Source organism: Neolamprologus multifasciatus, chromosome 13, assembly GCF_963576455.1.
Source record: "Neolamprologus multifasciatus chromosome 13, fNeoMul1.2, whole genome shotgun sequence".
In the NCBI taxonomy this organism is placed as follows: domain Eukaryota; kingdom Metazoa; phylum Chordata; class Actinopteri; order Cichliformes; family Cichlidae; genus Neolamprologus; species Neolamprologus multifasciatus.
The window spans coordinates 12,332,371-12,354,899 of NC_140451.1; the positions used below are offsets into that span (position 1 = coordinate 12,332,371).

The window sequence follows — 22,529 nt, forward strand, 5'->3', positions numbered from 1 at the left end:
AGTAAATCCTGAAGGACAATGTCTGGCCATCAGTTCGTGCCCCAAAGCTCAAGCACATTTGGATTGTGCAATGGGACAGTCATCCAAAGCACACCAGCAAGTCCACCTCTGAATGCTCATAAAATAACAAAAGGTGAGTTTTGGAGTGGTCCAATCAAAGTCCAGACTTAAATCAGACTGAGATGCTGTGGTACAATCTTAAACAGGTCGTTCATAGTTGAAAACCCTCCAATGTGTCTGAATTAAAATAAAACTGCATTGAAGAATGGGTCAAAATTCCTCTGCAGTTACGTGACTCATTGCCAGTTATCAAAAATGCATGACTGAGTTTATTCTTGCTGCCACTCTGCTCATTATTTAAATACCAAAAATGAAAATCTTTGGTAATTATTATATACCAAGTGTTTCTGCAAGAAAAGTCACAGAGCTAAATGAGAGACATTTACCAGTTCAGTTTCTTATACACCTTTTATTATTTCATCCCCTCTAGTACAGTATTAATGACCTTTCTCATGTTGTTCCAAGTCACACGTAGCTGACTGATAATGCAATCAATCAGATTAAAATAAACAAAAGAAAAAATGCAACAAAAATGATTAAAATGGTTAAAAATGAGAGAAAACATTTAGGAAAGTTTCTAAAATTGAGCCACATGGTGTGTGCTTTTTTATCTCTGACATTCAACATGAATCCACCAGAAGTACACGTAGCATCACAGTTCCTCCTCCTCAGGACAGCAGCAGGTTAACAACAGTTACAAAGTGACGACCTACACCGGGAAACTGATTTAAAATCATGATTTCACATTTCATTTCCAAATCCAATACAAACTTCCCTGAAATAGCCGGGATTCATGATGTGACCTCTTCCATATATTAACTTTGCACGTTAACAGTTACCCAACATAATATTACACAGTACATCAAATCATTTCATTAAGCAGATGCAACAAGACAGATTTGCAAAGGCTTCTGTGACTTTTGTAACATTTCTCTTGTGACTATCAGACAGTTTGATTTTCCTGGCGAGATGCTTTGTGTGAGTTGAATATCCGAGTCCACTCTTCAAGCTCTGGCTTCACGGCACTGGCATCAGGTCGGTCTTCTGGTTTCTCAGACAGCAATGAGTTAATAATTTGCTTCTGTTTAAAAACAAGAAAAAATACAGTATATGTGTAATGTCTTGTGCAATGAAACCTCTGATAAATAATAAATATATTAAAAAATCTATATGTTGTGTCCAGACAACTCAGCAATCAAAGAGGACCTTTTATAAATGAGTAAACCACTTAATGTAAGTTTTATCACTATTCTGCTGATGACCATCCTGTGAAAATGTAAGCACAGTATGAATATGGTAATTTACCTCTTTGGTAAAAGTCACTGAAAAGTCTTCGGGGAACCTCTGACTTCTGACGTCAGGCCAAATCTGGTGTTAATGAAGTGATTAAAGAACAAACAGGACGTTAGTTTATACAATAATTGTTCCAATTACACTTGTTTGAAGAATGAAAATATTTAAAACACACAAAAAAGCTGTGCCAGAAGAAACCAGCTACAGGTGTCCAGTTATTGGTATATAATAACTCCATGCATATGCACAATGGTTAAAATGACTGCAGTGAATCTCACCTTTGCTCTTTCTGAGCCAGTAGAAAGTTTCCAAAGGAGTTCAAAGAATATCAGCCCCAAAGCAAACATGTCCACTTTTCTGTTGTACTTCCTCTCAGTCTTCTGTGATAGACAAACAGACAAAGGACAAATGTATCTGATGTCATATTTTTCTCAATCATTATGCTAAATGTTACAGTTATGCTTGAATTCAAAAAATCTTTTCATCTTTCAGTTTTATTGCTTAAATTTGAGGGTCAAATAAAATTCTGCGGGAACAGAAGCTGATGATTTTACAGCTCTCACCACTAAAGAGAGGTGAGACTGAGCTTTGTTAAGTGTGAAAAGCTCACATGTAGTACTTAGGCCATTTATAAAATCCTATTTGTTAACCAATGAAACACAAGAAGTAAACATTATTGTCGGTATAGATCATCTCACTTGTTCAGGAGCCATGTAAGAAAGAGTTCCTTTGCACACTGTTCTCTCTTCATCATCATCATCACTGGTGACCAGACCAAAGTCCCCAATCTTCACTTCTCCTTCCACTCCAAACATGATGTTTGCAGGCTTTGCATTCAAAAGGAAAACAAAACACAACAAATAAACCTCTGACTCACACATTTACTGCCTGCATAACTGTTGATAATCAATATGGCATCTGTTATGTGTCTCAGGGCGCCTAAAGATCCTTGTCATAGTAAACCAGAGGACACTTTAAGGGGTTACACACCTGATTTTATATGTACCGTCCAATTTCAACTGAACAATTTTATTTTGTCTTGAAATTCGCTGCATTGTCTCACCTTAAGGTCTCTGTGGATGTGGTTCTTGGAGTGAATATACTCGACTCCACAAACTATTTCTTGAGCAATTCTCAGACTTTCTTCTCTTCGCTTGGAGTCTTGCACACTCTCTTTATTCTTCTCATCAATCCAGTTTCTCAGTGTGTTTTTGGAACATAATTCCATCTGAATATACAGGAACTTTGACTCTGAGTTACCTTCATGGCTAAAAATGTAAAAACAGCAAAAAGTGATGTAAATATTTAACTTTTTAACAGAAAATTAATATTAAAAGTACGACCACAGGACTCACTGTGAAGAAGCGTAACTGTCATAACTGTCATCTCTAAGGTCCCACTTGTATCCAGTATCCTGCATCCAGAACGTGTAATATCTAACAATGTTACGGTGGAAGAGGTCTGATAATGTTCTCACCTCTCGAAGAGATTTTCTGAAACACAATAAGAAAAGCGTCAGTACAGAAAGTGCACAAGTACCGAACATATAACACTGAATGCTGGAATCCTGCCATGGCATACTTAACTCTTCATAGCAGCCGACCTTCACAGCATATTCTATCTTCAACTGTTTATGTCTTACTTTGTAAACAGAACCAAAGCCCCCCTTACCAAGACGCTCCAAGGGTTCAAATTCTGAAGTAAACCTGTGGACAGCAACACTATTATTTATGCAAAAATGCAATAAAATGAATTGATCAAATACAGAAAGCTCCTATCAACTTCCTAGATGGCAGCATGTCTGTGTGTGTGCTGACTGAGTGACTGAGGTATTTCTGAAAACTACCAGTGATTTTGGCAGGTTTTTCTGCACGGCACAGTTACTTGACACTTACCCTTAGCTTACATTAAAAATTGTTACTTAGACTGTGATCATTAGCTAAAAAAGCTCTCCAAGTTGACGTCAAGCTATGTCCAGCTGCTCCATAAGCAACAACTGTTTCCGATTCTGGATTTACCCTTCTAAAGGATCTCTTGTTTCTCATACACACAAGGTGGACTTGCATTTACCATAAATTCTTCTTTGGCTCTCGGAGGAGGCGGGCGCACTTTTTCTCCTCTCCCTTATCTTCCCTGCTTATGTCCTTGTCTAGTCTTGTGTTTTTTTGTATTTTCCCTGGAACATTCTCTCACAGTCTGTTCTCTAAAACCTAAAAGAGGAATTATGGATTGGATCAACTGGTCCCTAAATGCAATTGACACCCCTTTCTCAACGAGAAGTTTGGGCTTGGGTGAGCCTGAGTGCTGAAGATATCTACCTATTCGGAACCATGGTAACAGGGTTCTGGCTGATCGGAGCTGGCTTGGCCCTGACTTATCGAAAAATTAAGAAAGCGGAACCGGCTGTTCAAACCCCCACAAGGCTGCCCGCTGGGATTGGAATGATGGGAGAGGCATGAGTTTCTCAAAATGGGCTCATTGAGTCAGCACGGATAAGATCTTGGAGAGGCTATGGCTGCTGTGAATGCTCAGAATAAGATCTCTGACTGCAGACTGGATACATCTCGGAAGGGCTAGCCCGGAATAACATCTCTGGGCGCAAATTGGATGACATCTCGGGGAGGCACACTGCCGTGAGTTCTCAGAAATCAGCTCCTTGAGCACAAGAAATGACAACATCACAGAACGCAAGTATGGCGAAGCTCGCGGCTCTCCAACGGGAGATTGGGAGACCAGTGTTGGACTGTAGAACTGCTTTGAAATTCATATGAGCTGTTCACACTAAAGTAAAAAATACCAAAAAGGAAAGAAAATATAAATGATATGGCACCTTTATGACTTGGGCTTGTTAATTTTTTTGAATCTGTAGTGAAAGCCATCACAGAGGCTAAGACTCTTTTTCAGTGCTCTTAAATTATAATACTGTATGCCATGGACCATGTCCAGCTAATGGGACACAGACATTAAGTCATTACCTATCCCCATTCTCTTCTCCTATGTGGACTTGCCCTTTATTAAAGTGGTTTAAAAGTTCTTGTTGAGTACCTGACAGATGTGCTAGTCTCAGACCCAGAAGATACAGAGGATGCCTAAAAATGCATAAACAAGTATTTGGTTTTTACAGCAAAAATTTGACATAATGGTAAAACATAAACATGGTTCTGCTCCTATTGTTGTTTACTATTGTTCTATTACTATTAATGTATTACTGTTGTTATTACTTTGAATTATGTTAGAACAGACCTGGGAATTAGAAGGGTTTGAGGAGTTACTTGGAGTGTTTTGTGATGATGATTCACTGTTGTTCCTAGAAAAAGATAATACAATTACTTCATAGCCTGCACAATGCTGTAAGCATGTTTATATATTTATAATTAGTGGTGGGTTTATTAAAATTGATTTTAGCTTGAATAAAGCGATATTGATTAATTAAATCCTGAATAGATTTTTAAATATAAATGTATTTTGCCAGAAATGCCAGAACCTCATGTAGCACTTACATAGAATTATATAAAGTACCAATGGATAATTACCAAGGTGATAAGTAATTTGGGCTAGTATCAGAAGACTGAGAACGACTCTTAGAGCTCTGGTACACGAATGGCAGAGAAACCAGACAAACACAGTTGTGTGGCTTTAAAAGTACTTTAGTGATGTTAAGCCTTGTAAAATAAATTTGTAAACAACACAGTATTTCAATAGGTTTTAACAGAATGTCAAGTATAAAAAATTTCCCCCAAAGTAGCAAAAAAATAGAATAAAATAAAATTGTGCACAAATAAAAGAATTAGTCTTTTTTAAGTCCAAATGATACCGGTGGGGCCCATGACAAACGGGTGTATGGCAATAGAATTTGTCCGACAAGGAGTGTATGTGATTGTCTGTCCTACCGTACTACTTGTACAGTAGAGGATTGTAGTCCATGTGCGTGTGAGTGTGCGAGTATATGTATATCGTCTCCTAGGATCTTGGGTTGGCTCGCCATCCAATGAACACTGGAACACTCTGGGTTCTGGAATCGCTGACCTGGTCTTTGGATTCGTCCCATATAAAAACCTGACCGCCGTCGAGTGGATGCTCAGCGTTACGTGAAGCCACAGCTCAGTAAACCTTCCGGTTTCGCTCTGCCCGATAACAAAGTTTTAGTTCGTCTGCTCTGTTTGGCTGTAGAAGCAAGAGACTGAAAACTTGGGAGCTGGTACTAAGGAGGGACAAGAGCTGCCCAGAGCTTCACCGATTGGCTGACATGCGAGGAGTGGAGTAAAACAATAGGCTCTCATCAGAGCTCATCAACCCTCTGAGAAAACTTAACCCTTGTTTGACCAGAGCATATCATATATAATCTGCGTCCTTTCTATGTTTAAATAAATATTTTGATGTTTCTCTTGTTTCTCTTTCATTAACAGGGACAGTAAGAACAGAACAATGAACATTAAATGTTTTAATTTTTCTTCTCTTTTGTTTGAGATGATTTTAGGAACTGGGTTACACCCTCCCCTCTTGAATTCATGCAAGTCCCTTTGCATGTCCACTGCGAACTGCATCATCTAAGAACAATAATTCAGCTTTAGCATTTAAAGAGTCAATGAAAGCTGTGGTTAAACCCTGAAATAATGATTTGACCACAGTGACAAGGGGATTTCCCAATTCGGCATAGTCTAGCCTTTTTGGTGGCTGGCGACTTCTTTCAGATCGTCGGACAGGAATTCCTTTGCTTATTTGCTCATCTCTCTCTTTGTTTACTGTTTCCCTGTCAAATATCAAGTCCTCTCCTTCGTCATCACTCCCTAACATGTCTGAGAGAAGTAGGATTTGTTCATCCCTCATGTCAGGGCGATCCGTAGAAGGTAAGTCTTTTTCCTTTTCAGATTCGTCATTTCCAGGTAAGTCTCTTTCCGTTTCAGGTAAGTCTTCCTCATACGAGGCTTCTCCATAACTTGCGATCTGATTGTCATAAGGTTGGTTATGGTCAGCATGACTGGCTGGAACAACATCGGATATGGTGTCTGTACAAGCTGAAGCATTACCAGCCAACTTGTCTTGATCTGCAATCACATCATCCCGACCAAGACTTGATTTATGAGTCAGCAGAACATCTCGCTTGACAATGTACACCGAGTCATTTGGCACTGATCTATCTGCAAACCAGTGGACTGAAACAATATCATCCTCATCCGAGGGGTGATCTGCTCTTTCCTTGTCTTTGTGAGTGGTCTGTCGTGTTCTGGGCCTTTTCTTTGGTTCTGGTTGTTCAGGTTTCACTTCCTTGGCTGCAGAGAGGAACCCACAAGGGAGTAAGAGGTCTCTGTGTAGGGTGCGTATGGGGCCATTCCCACCCTCTGGTTTAACGGTGTAGACGGGGAGGTCTCCAGCTCGTTTTACCACCACATAGACGGTCTGCTCCCATTTATCGGCGAGTTTGTGTTTTCCTCGAATGCGTATGTTCCTTACCAGCACTCGGTCCCCGATTTCCAAGGTAGATGTGGTCACATGTTTGTCAAATCTGGTTTTGTTCCTTTTGGCTACCTTTGCAGCACTCCGTGTAGCTATTCTATAGCTCTCCTCAAGATGGGATTTGAGGTCCTTAACATATTGGGAGTGTGACTTGTTTTGTTGTTCTCTCACAGGTAAACCGAAAGCCAAATCGACAGGCAACCGTGGCTGACGCCCAAACATCAGCTCATACGGTGTGAATCCAGTTACCTCGTTCTTGGTACAATTGTACGCATGAACTAAAGGCTTTACAAAATCCTTCCAATGTGACTTGTCTTTGTTCTCCAGAGTTCCAAGCATATTTAAGAGTGTTCGGTTAAAACGCTCCACCGGGTTGCCCCTGGGATGGTACGGCGTAGTCCGAATCTTCTGTATGCCTGCTACTTCACACAGCCCCTTGATCAGCTGAGACTCAAAATCAGGCCCTTGATCGCTGTGTAATTTTTCAGGAATGCCATAGTGTACTATGAAATGGTCCCACAGACACTTTGCAACAGTCCGAGCTTTTTGGTTCGATGTTGGGATAGCGACTGCATATTTAGTAAAATGATCTGTGATGACAAGAACATCTTTCACATTACTGCTGTCTGGTTCAATGGATAGGAAATCCATGCAGACTAACTCGAGGGGTCTTGTCGTCATGATATTCACCAAAGGTGCAGCCTTCTCAGGTAACGTTTTCCTGCGTACACACCTGTGGCAGGTCTTTATCTTTTTCTCCACATCTGAGGACATTCTCGGCCAGTAGAACCTGGCTCTGACCAGATTGAGTGTGCGCTCTATTCCCATATGACCCATGTTGTCATGTAGGCTTGTCAACACAGACTCTCGCAGGTCTTCAGGTAAGACCAACTGGTAATGTTTATTATTGCCTTCTCTTCGTGTTCTGTAGAGAATGTCATTGCACAGCTCAAACCTGTTCAACTCTCTCAGCAACAGGACTATGTCTGGAAGTTCTTTCCTCAATGTGGGAGGGGGTTTCTCCCCACTCTCCATCTGAGTAATAACATGTCTGATGCACCGATCAGATCTCTGGCTGTCTCTGAGATCTGCCTGTGAGAGTTTGGGAATGGTGTCTAGGCCTCCCAACGTCTCTTCCTGCTCAAAGCTGTCAGGTACAGCATCTCCAGAAATGGCAAGACTTTCGACAAGGGATATACCTGCATCATCACCCAAAGCTTCAGAGGTGGTTGAATGATAAACAAACTGTCTCTCACAGATAGCATGAACAACATCCTGATCGACTGAGTCAATATGATCAGGATCTGACAGATGTTGTTTTGCGAACTGGCATATCCGGTCTCTCTCTTTTTGAGATGTAAGGTCATCAGGTAGCTTGCCATGAGGACGACGTGAGAGTCCATCGGCATCTCCATTTTGTTTTCTAGAACGATACTGGAGTCGGAAATTGAAGGTAGAGAGGGCCGCCAACCACCTGTAGCTGGTTGCATCGAGTTTTGCTGAGGTGAGGATGTAGGTCAGAGGGTTTGAGTCTGTGACAACGGTGAACTGATTGCCATAGAGGTAGTCACTCAGCTTCTCTGTTACAGCCCACTTTAAAGCCAAAAACTCGAGCTTATGTGCTGGATAGCGGGACTCACTACTTGACAAACCTCTACTTGCGTAGGCGATAACCCGCAGCTGTCCCTCCTGCTCCTGGTATAAGGCTGCTCCAAGGCCCGTAGTGCTCGCATCTGTATGAAGGATGTAAGGCAGCTTTGGGTCAGCAAAGGCCAGGACTGGAGGCGACGTTAGCTTGTCAATGATGGCCTCAAATGCTTTCTGGCATGCAGGGGTCCACCGTTCGTAAAACGGCTCTTTTGGATCATGATACTGATTACTCCTCCCCTTTGATTTGCAATGTTTCCTCAGTGGTGGATAACCGGACGTTAGATCGTTCAGCGGTTTCACAATACTTGAGTAGCCTTTAACAAACCGTCTGTAATACCCACAGAACCCAAGGAAGGATCTCAGCTCCTTGAGGTTCTGAGGGACTGGCCAAGTTTTAAGTGTGGCCGTCTTTTCTGGGTCAGTTTCCACCCCGTGCTGAGAAACAACATGTCCCAAGTACCGAACTGAGGACTGGAAGAACTTGCACTTTTCGGGAGACAGCTTTAACCCATACTCCTTTAAGCGTTCCAGGACTTTCATGAGTCTGGCTTCATGCTCCTCAAGGGTTTTCGAGAAAACTATGAGATCATCCAGGAAAACAACAACTTCCTTGAGATTTATGTCTCCCATGCATCTCTCCATAAGCCTCTGAAAAGTACTTGGCGCGTTTGTCACTCCCTGTGGCATACGGTTGAACTCCCAGAAACCTAGTGGACAGACAAAGGCAGTCTTGGGCTTATCACTCTCTGCAACTTCGATCTGATAATAGCCAGACTTAAGATCGAGTGTACTGAACCACTTGGAACCTGAAAGTGTGGTGAAGGTGTCATCCAGTCTCGGGAGGGCGTATGCGTCTTTCACTGTTTGTAAGTTTAACTTACGGTAGTCAACACACAGACGTACCTGACCGTTCTTCTTCCTGACCACAACAATTGGCGAGGAGAATGGGGACTCGCTCTCGCGAATTACTCCAGTTGCGAGAAGCTCTTGCAGATGCTTTCGAACAGCCTCTATGTCGTGCGGGTGAATCGGTCGGGCTCTGTGTTTGAATGGTGTCTCATCTGATAGCTTAATGTGGTGTTTGAACTTGTCCGTCCTTCCAAAATCCAGATCAGTCTGAGCGAAGACCTCTGGCATACTGCTCAGCTTTTGAGTAATGCGGTCTTTCCAGTCAGAAGGGATAGGAGAGTCGGCAAAGTCAAATGTCACACTAGAGGTCTTGGATGGTTCACACTCTGATGGCTCACTCACAATGTGTTTGTGAGATAGGACAGTCTGTATTGCACTGAGTTCTGCAATCACGCTCTTAGCTGGGATGGTAATGTCATGCTCTGACTCATTGGAAACTACTACAGGTAGTTTGCACGACTGGTTGCTCGGCAAGTCAAGGAGACAGGTTTGTACTAAAAGCCCCCCAGGCAGGGAAGATACTGAAGGATATTCCAACAGGGCAGATCTCTCAGTGTAAAATTCCTTGATTGATACTGTCCCCTCAAGAACGACTGTTTTCCCAGCTGGGACGATCACTTCATCCTTTCCACGCATCCTCACTAATCCAACGTTTTCATCTGAACATTGCTTTTGCCGCAACTCCAGTACTTTGAGTACGGTTCTGTACCCATGAAGAATGGGTTGGTAGCCCTCTGGGTTTGCCTCTGTGTACATTTCATACACTACATCAAGAGTGTTTGTTCCAATCAATACACAAGACTTGGTTAATGTCCCGGTCGTTAATGATCGTGACTTGACCTGTACTCTTTGTGCCTATGAGCCTCTTAGGTAGTCTGAAAGGTTGTTCTCCAACATGGGATTGCCTCAAAGTGGCCTGTGCTCCTGGTTTAGCTTGACTTCCAGATTTAGTGGGACGATGTTGACCTGCTTCAGTCCCAGTTTGCCCCACAACTGAGACTGCGTCTAAAAATCCTGGTCAGTAGATGGAGTGTTTTGCATCTCCCAAATGCGACGCTTCTCTCTCAATTGCTTCCTCTTATCAGCGACAAGAGTGGGGTCTGGGTCATTACTGCAACTTGCTGAGATGTGGCCATCCTGACCACACTTGAAGCAGTACCATGGTCTTGGCTGGGTGCTCTGCCGCAAGTTGGCAGGCTTCGCACTTGTGACCTTGATGCTAGGTGTTGCCATAGCCATCTCACGTAAATCACACTCAGCCCTGTCCTTAGGCTTCGAGCTTTTCTTCTGTTTCTTTGCCATCAAATTAGTAAGCTGACTCTGTAGGGATGCAACTTGCTTCCTCAGATCTGTCAACGGGTCAGAATCAGATTGAGTCACTGTCTGTAGCTCACTACAGGTGCAAGTCTTTTGACAGTGTGCCACAACCCGCTGCCGGGTTGAGCCAAGGTGTTTCTTCATCCGTGTGGCTTTAGCTGCCAGTCTATCTTCTTCTGTTCGGAGCATTAATAGAAGTTCTGAGAATGTTGGAGGTTGGCTTTTCTTGTTTTCAAGATTAAGATTTGAGAGCAAGGTGTGGTCCCAACATCCACGACAAAACTGCTTGAGAATGTGTTTATCGGCATCCTCAGCAGAGACTCCTCCCCTCTTCAGAGTGAGGTTCAATGCGCCCTGAAGACGGCAGAGGTATGCAGAGGCCTTTTCACCAGGATCCTGAAGAGTGTTCATGAATTGAGTAGGATTTGGTAGCACTGCCTCCCACCTTGGCAGTGTAAACGCTGGAGAGAGCTCTTACATGGCATTTTACAGCGGGCTTCCCTTCAACTTCATATGTGTATGGCAAAAGATCAGTTAAGGCATCAATGGAGTTACCACTTTGGTACTCAACGATCAGGTTTTTGAAAAATTCTGAGTTTGGATCTACAACTGGGACGGCTCTAAAGGTACCATACTGCTTCAAAAAGTCAAGAACCTCTTCATCATCCGATGAATTGAGTATACCACTAACAATTACTGCATTGGGGACTTTGATACCTGAGCTCAATACAAAATCCATCTTGTGGCAATAGCAAAAGATGTTTCAATGACAATACACACTTTAAGGAGGTTTCACTGCTGATATTCATGCACCAAAGAGCTCCTGGCTGGCTCGCCACTTTTGTAGCACTTACATAGAATTATATAAAGTACCAATGGATAATTACCAAGGTGATAAGTAATTTGGGCTAGTATCAGAAGACTGAGAACGACTCTTAGAGCTCTGGTACACGAATGGCAGAGAAACCAGACAAACACAGTTGTGTGGCTTTAAAAGTACTTTAGTGATGTTAAGCCTTGTAAAATAAATTTGTAAACAACACAGTATTTCAATAGGTTTTAACAGAATGTCAAGTATAAAAAATTTCCCCCAAAGTAGCAAAAAAATAGAATAAAATAAAATTGTGCACAAATAAAAGAATTAGTCTTTTTTAAGTCCAAATGATACTGGTGGGGCCCATGACAAACGGGTGTATGGCAATAGAATTTGTCCGACAAGGAGTGTATGTGATTGTCTGTCCTACCGTACTACTTGTACAGTAGAGGATTGTAGTCCATGTGCGTGTGAGTGTGCGAGTATATGTATATCGTCTCCTAGGATCTTGGGTTGGCTCGCCATCCAATGAACACTGGAACACTCTGGGTTCTGGAATCGCTGACCTGGTCTTTGGATTCGTCCCATATAAAAACCTGACCGCCGTCGAGTGGATGCTCAGCGTTACGTGAAGCCACAGCTCAGTAAACCTTCCGGTTTCGCTCTGCCCGATAACAAAGTTTTAGTTCGTCTGCTCTGTTTGGCTGTAGAAGCAAGAGACTGAAAACTTGGGAGCTGGTACTAAGGAGGGACAAGAGCTGCCCAGAGCTTCACCGATTGGCTGACATGCGAGGAGTGGAGTAAAACAATAGGCTCTCATCAGAGCTCATCAACCCTCTGAGAAAACTTAACCCTTGTTTGACCAGAGCATATCATATATAATCTGCGTCCTTTCTATGTTTAAATAAATATTTTGATCTTGTTTCTCTTTCATTAACAGGGACAGTAAGAACAGAACAATGAACATTAAATGTTTTAATTTTTCTTCTCTTTTGTTTGAGATGATTTTAGGAACTGGGTTACACTCAGGTTAAACCTCACAAAACTATCTCAAAAACCACCAAACGGCTAAAACAGTAAACGAGAGCAGGTAAACGGATTCAACACAAATATGTAAACACAAAGCGCTGACCCAATGCATCAGAATCTGTGAGATGTTGACTTTCTCACCCAACGACACATACACAGACACGCCGTCGGGAATGAAAGTCGACAGCTCACAGATTCTGAAGGTTCAGGTTTGTCTCTCTTCAACCAAAATTGATTGAACCAGCAACAAAAGAAGATCAAACCTATGCTTCACATTTTGCTTTACATAAACATCATTAATTCCCTGTTACTTGTGCTGTTTTGTTTCCACCACGATAAAATCACACTTCCTGCACAGCTCTCTCTCAGTGTACTTCAAGAACAGATTCCCATCGAAAATCTCTGTTTTCTGCATTATTTGCTTGCTTATTACCCACCAGTCTACCATTGTTTACAACGCTGTCGGCCACTGTTTTTTTATGATTTCTGACAAGAGCGCCTCATTTCTGCAGTTGGGACCTTGTGAATCTGAATCGAATCGACTGTAGAAATCGGTGACGATATCAAGCTCTAGTTATAATACTGTCCTGGTGTCAGTAAGTGCCTTACTGTGTAACTGATGATGCTAATGATTCAGGTGGAGCACCATCTTCCGATGCTGTTGGCCTGAAGGACACCTAAAACACACAGCAAAATCATTTATTTTATGCATATTTCACCCAAAGGGAAGCATTTAATTAAGACGAAATATATGAAAATACCTTGATGTCCCAGTCTGACTGTTCCTGAAGAACAGAGCAGGCTAACTCTGCTGCTTTCTGTTGGGCTTTCTTGATGCTATTCCCTTCAACCACAGGATATTCCTTGTTGTCAATTATTAATTTGTAGAAAAAACTGTGTTGTGAAAAAATGGGAATGTTTTAGATCATTACATTGACAGTTTAATATTGTTGAACATCAGCCCGGTGTTGGTGTCTGAAGATTCAACTGAAAGGACAGAGTTTGATGTATACTCACTGAGGAATGTGAGAGGGGCCATCTTTCTTCACTTCAACATATGAATGGGAACATTTGGTTTTCTGACAGTAGCGGTTGACAAGACTTTTGAAATCTGTCTCTGTAAAGCTGGTGTCCTCAGAGCTAAGAACCGTCTGATCTGAAGCTTCTGCCTCATTGTTTCTCTGTCAAGATACCAAGAAATACATCAGAGAGACAATTGCCCCAGGTTGGTTTTTCATTTCTCTCAAGCATGTTCTAGTTAGGCAAAACTAAACCAATTCTTCGTTCGCTTTGAGGTACAGAACTGCACCCCTGCACCGAAGACTCCACCCCCCGCCCCCAACGACTGGGTGGTGACACTATCCCCAGACAGTGTGAGGAGATCCCTTGGCAGGATCAATACCCACAAAGCCCCTGGTCCTGGTAACATCCCTGGACAAGCACTGAGAGACTGTGCTGCAGAACTCACAGATGTCTTCACAGACATCTTTAACACAAGGTGGGCCATTTATATGGGGCACCGTAATAATTCGGGAATGGTTGGTGATATTAAAGTCCTGTTTGTGGCACATTAATATATGTGAGGGGGCAAACTCCTCAAGATGGGTGGTGACCATGGTGGCCATTTAGAAGTCGGCCATCTTGGATACAACTTTTGTTTATTCAATAGGAAGAGGGCCATGTGACATATCAAACTTATTGGTAATGTCACAAGAAAAACAATGGTGTGCTTGGTTTCAACATACCTTTATTCCTTCATGAGTTATTTACAAGTTTATGACCACTTATAAAATGTGTTCAATGTGCTGCCCATTGTGTTGGATTGTCAATGCAACCCTCTTCTTTCACTCTTCACACACTGATAGCAACACTGCAGGAGAAATGCCAGCACAGGCATCCAGTATCTGTAGTTTCAGGTTGTCATGGCCCTGGCCATAATCTGTTTTGGTGGCTGTTTCTTTGTCTGTGTCTTTAAGTCTTTGCAGGTCCCTGAGTGGATGAGCTGACGGCTGCTGATTGGTCCCCTGGTCATGTGGTCTCATTCAAAATCCCTCACCAGCAGTTGTCCCGGGGCAGCCACTGACAGCAGCAGCAGACCTGACCCTGGCCTCCAAAACCTGTGACATTTGTGCCTGTGACTTTTGCGACTTTCTGAGTTCTGTATATAGTGTGTACATTAGTTTTCATTGTAAATAGCACATTGTAAATAGCACTGGAACAGAAGGGGTGAGCTGCCTTATTGTTTTCCCTTGCACTGTTTTCTCCTGTTTATCTCATTTAGGGAGTTAGGTGTAGCGCTTGTCTTTTGTTTGATTTTTGATTTCACATAGGGTTTTAGATAGCACCTCCTCCTGACTTAGCTTGTTTTGTTTGTTATTTTGGCCTTTGTTCACCCCGGAGCTTCATTTTGCATTGTAGAAAAATAAACCACCGTTCACTAAGAAATCGGTTTTCCCTCTGTGTATACTTTTGGGGACCAGGGCGGGGCAATCTTTTCAAACTTATGTTGCGTTCCTGTACCCCTAGACTGGGGCGTAACATAAAGTGGGGGCTCGTCCGCTCTTTTCTTTTGCCGTTCTTTTTGCTCATTGTGTTTTGTGGGTTGTCTGCAGTTTTTGGTTGGCAGTTTTCTTGTAGTGTTGGGGGTGATCTAGTTACAATGACTTTTGACGTGGATGATTTTGCACTGCAACCCACCATAGATAAGTTGGATCGATGCACAAAGGCAGATTTGTTGTTGGTGGCAGATTTGTTTAATGTTAGTGTGCCTTTAAATGCTAAAAGGCAGAAATTAAGCAGTGCCTGACGGCACAGCTGGTGGAAAAGGGGGCATTTGCAAAGTCGAAACCTCGGCCGGTTGAGGCGACTGGAGGTTTGGTGGTGGATGCAGGAGCAGAAGCTGCTGCAACCATCCCACAAGCTGCCAATGGACGGATGATGCCAGGGGCGGAGGCTCCTGCTGCCATTCAGATCCCAAACGTTAGCCCAGCCAGACAATTAACAGGATTGGTTACAGAGGATCTTAGGCTCGCCCTTCGCCTGAAAGAGGTGGAGCTTGAGGCTAAAGCCAAAGAAGTTGAGCTTATGGATCTCCGCATAAGGGCTATGGAGCTGGATTCTTCCCGACAACGCAATGTTACCTCTACCCCAGTGAGTAAAATTGTGAGTAAACCTTCTGATTCATTCACCTCTGACCAATTTGATGCAAGCAAGCAAATTGCTTTAGTGCCACCTTTCAGAGAAAGTGAGGTTGACTCTTACTTTAATGCCTTTGAACGCATCGCAACCACTTTGAAATGGCCCAAGGATGTGCGGAGTTTGTTGTTGCAGTGTAAATTGGTGGGGAAAGCACAGGAGGTGTGTGCAAACTTATCCATTGATGACAGCCTGGATTATGAAATTGTGAAATCCACTATTTTAAGGGCTTATGAGCTAGTTCTGGAGGCATATCGCCAGAAGTTTCGGTCATGTGAAAAATCTGCCAAACAAACACATGTAGAGTTTGCCAGGGAGAAGACTCTCTTGTTTGATAAGTGGTTAGCTGCAAGTAAAGTGAAGGACTTTGCTCAACTAAGAGAATTGGTCCTGCTGGAAGAATTCAAAACGTGTCTTCCAGAAAATGTTGTTGTATATCTCAATGAGCAAAAGGTGGATTCATTGTCTAAAGCTGCTGTTCTCGCAGATGAGTTTGTGTTGACCCATCGCGCTACGTTTTCAGCTGTGCGCCGTGAATGTGCTTTGTTGTCTAAACCTGCGAGGAGTTTGAGGGGTTCTCCTAAGCGTCAAACGCGCCCTGATCAGGTTCCCATGACTGTCCGAGAATGCTTTTATTGCCATGATACTGGCCATCTCATTGCCAATTGTCTGTCACTCCGTCGCAAAGAGCAAACTCACACATTGAAAAAGCCAAAAAGTGTTGGTTTTGTTCAGTCTGTTTCTACTCCTAATCCCGTCAGTGATGAACCAGAAAATGACAGTCTTGACAGCAGTTACCGACCTTTCATTTCACAAGGGTTCGCCTCACTGACTGGAATAGAGGAGGATCGCGTGCCTATTGTAATTTTGCGCGACACTGGGGCTGCCCAGTCTCTCATTTTGGAAAGCGCATTGCCTTTTTCAAGTAACTCGTTTTGTGGTGCTGATGCGCTCGTGTGGGGAGTGAAAATGAGTGTGTTACGAGCTCCGCTGCACAGAGTCTTCCTACAGTCACCTCTCGTTTCGGGCCCGGTAACAGTTGGGGTGCGCGCTCGCTTGCCCGTGCAGGGGGTTACTATGATTCTGGGGAATGATCTAGCCAACGTAAAAGTTTTCCCAATCCCTGAAGTAATTGAAAACCCTGTCGATGATTTTGTTTTTTTTTTCTGAACCTGCTGCTGACAGTCTGCCCTCTGTTGTTCCTGCCTGTGTTGTCACACACGCCCACAAGCACAAATATGGTGATGTTGACTTGTCTGACTCTTTTCTATGTTCTGAAGCTGTTCCTGAGAAAGCTGAACTGCCTGTGGAAAAAGCTGAAAAATGTGTGTCTGATAAAATGCTACCCGCTACACCTGGCCTGTCTTTTGAGGTAAACAAAACAGATTTTATTCATGTGCAACAGAATGACCCGACTTTGGCCAAATGTTTACTCGCCGCAAATTCCAGCGATCAGAATCCCCGTGTCTACAGCATTGAAAATTATGTGTTAATGCGCAAATGGCATCCTCCCTCATCTAGTGATCTTGGCTGGAATGTATTTCAACAAGTGGTTGTACCGCAAAAATTCCGACCCCAAGTACTCAGCCTCGCACATGACAGTTTCTCTGGACATTTAGGAATTAGGAAAACTTACCATCGTATTCTGCGTCACTTTTTCTGGCCAGGTTTGAAGTCTGATGTGGCCAAGTATTGCCGTTCTTGCCACGTTTGCCAGGTCAGTGGAAAACCCAACCAGGTTATTCCTCCCGCTCCATTGCATCCAATCCCGGCTTTAGGGGAACCATTTGAGCACACCATTGTCTTTCTTGTGACATTACCAATAAGTTTGATATGTCACATGGCCCTCTTCCTATTGAAAAAATAAAAGTTGTATCCAAGATGGCCAACTTCTAAATGGCCACCATGGTCACCACCCATCTTGAGGAGTTTGCCCCCTCACATATACTAATGTGCTACAAACAGGACTTTAATATCACCAACCATTCTCATTTTATTACGGTGTATCCATGTAAATGGCCCACCCTGTACATCACTGAGCTAGGTTGTGGTTGCCTCAAAGCCTCCACCATCATTCCTGTACCAAAGAAGTTGTCTTTAACGACTACCATCCTGTCGCACTCACCTCCATCATTATGAAGTGCTTTGAACGGTTCCTCATGCATCAAATCAAGACATCTCTTCCCCCCAACCTGGATCCATATCAGTTCGCATACCGGTCAAACCGCTCAACTGATGATGCAATTTCATCTGCCCTTCACTCAGCCCTCACACATCTGGACACTAAAGACTCATACATTACAATGCTGTTCATAGACTTCAGTTCAGCATTCAACATGACCATTCCCCAGAAACTCATTCACAAACTGGATCTGCTGGGCATTACCACCTCGCTGTGTAACTGGCTGCTGGGTTTCCTGACAGGAAGACAGCAGACAGTACGGGTCGGCAGCAATACTTCCAGCACTAGAACACTGAACACTGGGGTTCCTTAAGGATGTGTGGTGAGCCCCCTTCTCTTCACTCTGCTGATGCACGACTGCACGCCATCACATAGATCCAACCTATTCATCAAATTTGCAGATGACACAACTGTGGTAGGTCACATCAGCAACAATGATGAGACCTACAACAGGAGTAAAGTTAACAATCAGGCCTAGTATTGCAGCAAGAGATGCTCTATAGAGTTGAAGTCTGATAAAAATCTGCAGGTAAATACAAAGTTGTTTAGGAATGAAGGTGAAAAGCAGTGTCTTGCACATGATTGTACATCATTTATATTAAAGCCTTGCACCAAAGGCTTTTCATACCTTGACTCGCTTGATGTGTTCATTGTATTGTTTTCAATGCTCTCATTTTTGACAGCATTGTTAGGGAATAAAGTGAAGATATTTTATAGATTTTAAATGTGGAAAAGTCCTGACTCTGAATATAACATCAACTTCGCATCTTTCCACTGATGAGAGAAGATTAATGATACTCACTGGTGTCGCATTGCTTTTTTAAAAAATTTAGTAGGCTAAATGTCGTTTAATCTTTCAGTATCATAGTTTCTACTAAATATTTTGAGAAATGACAAACCTGGTCTGTGGATGGGTTTGATGACTCTTCGAATATTACTGATTCACTTCTATCTGTAGTCAGGCCCTGTGATGAGGACTCAATGGACTCCCTTAGGGAAAAGAAGAGGGACATCGTTAGCGTGCTATGTTCTTAGTCATAAACCTCTGTGGTCCTCTTTTATAAAACTGGTTTAAAATGAAGTTCTTGTTGAGTACCTGACAGATGTGCCAGTCTCAGACTCAGATGATATAAAGGATGCCTAAAATGCATAAATAAGTATTTGTTGTTACAGCAATATTTGTCATCACGGTAAAACACAAACATGGTTCTGCTACTACTGTTGTTTACTGTTGTAAGTCAGAGTTGCCTACTATAATATCTTCTAGTTGCACAATCGCAAAGTGTATTTTGCATTACTTGAATATTTACAAAAGAGTTTATTATTCTTTTTTAAAACATTTGTTTTTATTGTTATTATGATGATGATTATTATTATTGTTATAATTATTATTTTCATTATGATAGGACAGACCTGGGACGTAGAAGGGTTTGATGAGTTATTTGCAGTGTATTGTGATGATGATTCACTGTTGTCCCTAGAAAAAGATGATAGATACATTTACTGTACAGCCTGCACTGCACACGCTACTGAAAGCATTATTATATAGTTATAATGCTGTTGTGGTGTCAGTGAGTGCCTTACTGTATAACTAATAGTGCCAATGATACAAGTGAAGCACCATCTTCAGATGCTGTTGACCTGATGGACACCTAAAACACATAGAAAACAATAAACATCATTCATTTTATGCATATTTCACCCAAAGGGAAGCATTTAATTAAGATGAAGTACATGAAAATACCTTGCTGTCCCAGTCTGGCTGTTCCTGAAGAGCAGACCAGGCTAACTCTGCTGCTTTCTGTTGGGCTTCCATGATGCTCTTCCCTTCACCCACAGGATATTCCTTGTTGTCAATTATTAATTTGTAGAAAAAACTGTGTTGTGAAAAAATGGGAATGTTTTAGATCATTACATCAACAGTTTAATATTGTTGAACATCAGCCCGGTGTTGTTGTCTGAAGATTCAACTGAAATAACAGAGTTTGACGTATACTCACTGAGGAATATGAGAGGGGCCATCTTTCTTCACTTTAACATATGAAGGGGAACGTTTGGTTTTCTGACAATAGCGGTTGACAAGACTTTTGAAATCTGTCTTTTTAAAGCTGGTGTCCTCAGAGCTAGGAACCGTCTGATCTGAAGCTTCTGCTGCATTGTTTCTCTGTCAAGATACCAAGAAATACATCAGAGAGACAATTGGCCCAGGTTGGTTTTTCATTTCTCTCAACCAAAATCAAACATTATCTTACAGATTCCACTGAGTCCTGATGACCAAGCTGAGACAGGCTTTCCAGGGCATTTTTTGCTGCATTTTGCTTAGCTTCCGTCTTGGTCTTCCCCTCACCACTGGGGTAGGCTTTACCATCTATGACTGCCCTCAAGTAGAATCTGTAAAGACATGAGAGTTTTGTTATATACTGCTCAAAAAAAATTAAAGGAACAATTTGAAAACACATCAGGTCTCAAAGGGAAATTAATCATGCTGCATATTTATACTGATGTGGACTGGGTAAGATGCTAAGAATGAGAGGATGCCATATCATTTAATAAAAAAGAAAATTATCAACCTACAGAGGGTTGAATTCATAGATACACAGATAATTCAAGTGAAAAAATAATGCAACCAGCTAGTGAACTTTGCTGAACTTTTCTCAGCAACTCATAATGGTACTCAGTAGTTTGTATGACCCCCACATGCTTTTATGCATGAACAACATCATGCTCCTAATTATACAACGGCTGGTGTACTTCGGGATCTCCTCTCAGATGTGGACTAGGGCATCAGATCTCTGAGTTCCTGGAGAGTTTGAGGTGCAACCTGGCGGTGACAGATGGACCAAAACATAATGTCCCAGAGGTCTTCTACTGGAGCGTGGGGGCCAGTCAATCCATTCCTTCCTTCTACAGGAACTACATGCATGCTCTCACCATATGAAAGATTGTAGTGCACCAGTAAGAACCCAGGACACACTGCACCAGTGTAGGGTTTGACAGTGGGTCCACAGATTTCATCTCCATACCTAATATACTCCTAAAGTAACTGCCTGTCTCCTAGAATCTCTTCCATGCTCTTGAGACTGTGCTGGGAGACACAGGAAACCTTCTGGCAATGGCCCGTATTGATGCGCCAGCATGAAGGAGTTGGACTACCTGTGGAACTTCTGTAGGATCCAGTATCGCCTCATGCTACCAGTTGTGAAACTCACCCTAGCAAAATGCAAAACTAGTGAGAAAAAGGTTAGAAAAGATGAGGAGGACAAACACCAATTAGTTAAACTGAAGGAATGTGTCAGTGTCCTCCACGTGTAAAACCATTCTTGTTTTGGGGCTTGAGTCATTGTTGTCCCTCTAGAGGACCTGTTGTTAATTTCATTAACACCAAAGTAGCTGAAACTGATTAACAGCCCCCTTTGCTACTTAACTGACCAGATCAATAACTAGAAGTTTAACTCGATGCTAAACTCTAATTAAAATTTTTTACTTTTTTGAGCACTGTACAAGCAAGATAACTTAACATGATCTTACGGGTACAATAAATAACATGAAAATGTTCACTATCATTTTCCGCCTCTTGGAAGCAATATATCTAGTTGTGTGAAAAAACTGAAGCCCTGATTGCACAAATGCTTTCTTTTCTTTTGGCTGCCCTTTAGGGGTCACTACAGTAGATCAGCTGCCTCCATCTCCCCCTATCAGAAACATCTTCTTCTGTCACACCAACCCTCTGCATGTCGCCCTCAATACATCCATGAATCTTCTGTATGGTCTTCCTGTTTTCCTCCTGCCTGGCAGTTCAATCTTCAACATCTATTGCCAATGTATCCACCATCCTCCTCCTCTCCACTGTCCCTCATTTGTGATGTACTCATTTGTAATACTGTCCTTCCTGTGAAATTCTTTGCATCTGCAACTCTGCCAACTCCAGCCCCTATGCCCTCAACCACAGGATATTTGTTGGCAATTTGTAAAAAACTGCATTGTAAAACAGTAAGAATGCTTATATATATGTATATTGACTCAATCTTTTTTTCCATTTTGTGCAACGTTGTATTCTTTTTGTATTGTTTTTCCAAAATATCGTCTTCTATCTTAAAAACTGTTTATTACAACTTTATTATAAACTTGTGCACTGCCATTCTGACTGACACGTCTATGAGTATTTGACTTTGAAGTCCCACCAATACTAGTCCTTTCATTCGAGATTTAATATCGGAAAAGTGTTCAACTTACACTTTATCATGTGGCGGTCCGTCAGAGCGGATTTCTTCGTAACTCACTTCAAATTTACGCGTGTTTGCGTATTCGTTTAGTTTACCAACGTAGTTTACAGTCGCCATCATTAATGACTCGGCAAGTTGCACAGAATTGTAAGAAGACCGTGAAAAGCTCAGGATCCTTATCTCTTCTCCCCTTCCATCTTATTTCTGTTCCTGTCTTTGGAGTGTCTCTGTGACCGCTTTCCAGTCAGGTGGTCTTGAGTATTTAGAGGTTTCCGGTTTCACACTGTGTAAGAAAAGTGCAACAAGATTGTAGGTGCGGCTGGCGGTGCGGCTAGCTTGACTGTGACTTCGCCTGTGAGGGATCACCTGATTTCACGTAGCCTACATGGTATTTCACATTTTA

The 22,529-nt window shown here is 42.4% G+C and overlaps 1 protein-coding gene across 1 annotated transcript; it reads right to left on the reverse strand.

Annotated features, from left to right (window-relative positions):
• Window positions 1-454: 454 nt before the first annotated feature.
• Window positions 455-22,398, reverse strand: LOC146505139 (interferon-induced, double-stranded RNA-activated protein kinase-like). Its single transcript, XM_085183620.1, has 20 exons — window positions 22,137-22,398; window positions 20,156-20,294; window positions 19,904-20,067; window positions 19,648-19,780; window positions 19,488-19,555; window positions 19,317-19,380; window positions 19,000-19,043; window positions 18,803-18,893; window positions 13,544-13,707; window positions 13,288-13,420; window positions 13,136-13,203; window positions 4,597-4,660; window positions 4,404-4,442; window positions 2,940-3,127; window positions 2,709-2,846; window positions 2,417-2,621; window positions 2,052-2,180; window positions 1,632-1,733; window positions 1,366-1,428; window positions 455-1,141 (listed from the first exon to the last, which is right to left on the reverse strand). The coding sequence occupies exons 1-20, from the start codon at window positions 22,244-22,246 to the stop codon at window positions 1,004-1,006; spliced, it is 2,244 nt and encodes a 747-aa protein (XP_085039746.1). The 5' UTR covers window positions 22,247-22,398; the 3' UTR covers window positions 455-1,003.
• Between the last annotated feature and the right edge of the window lie 131 nt (window positions 22,399-22,529).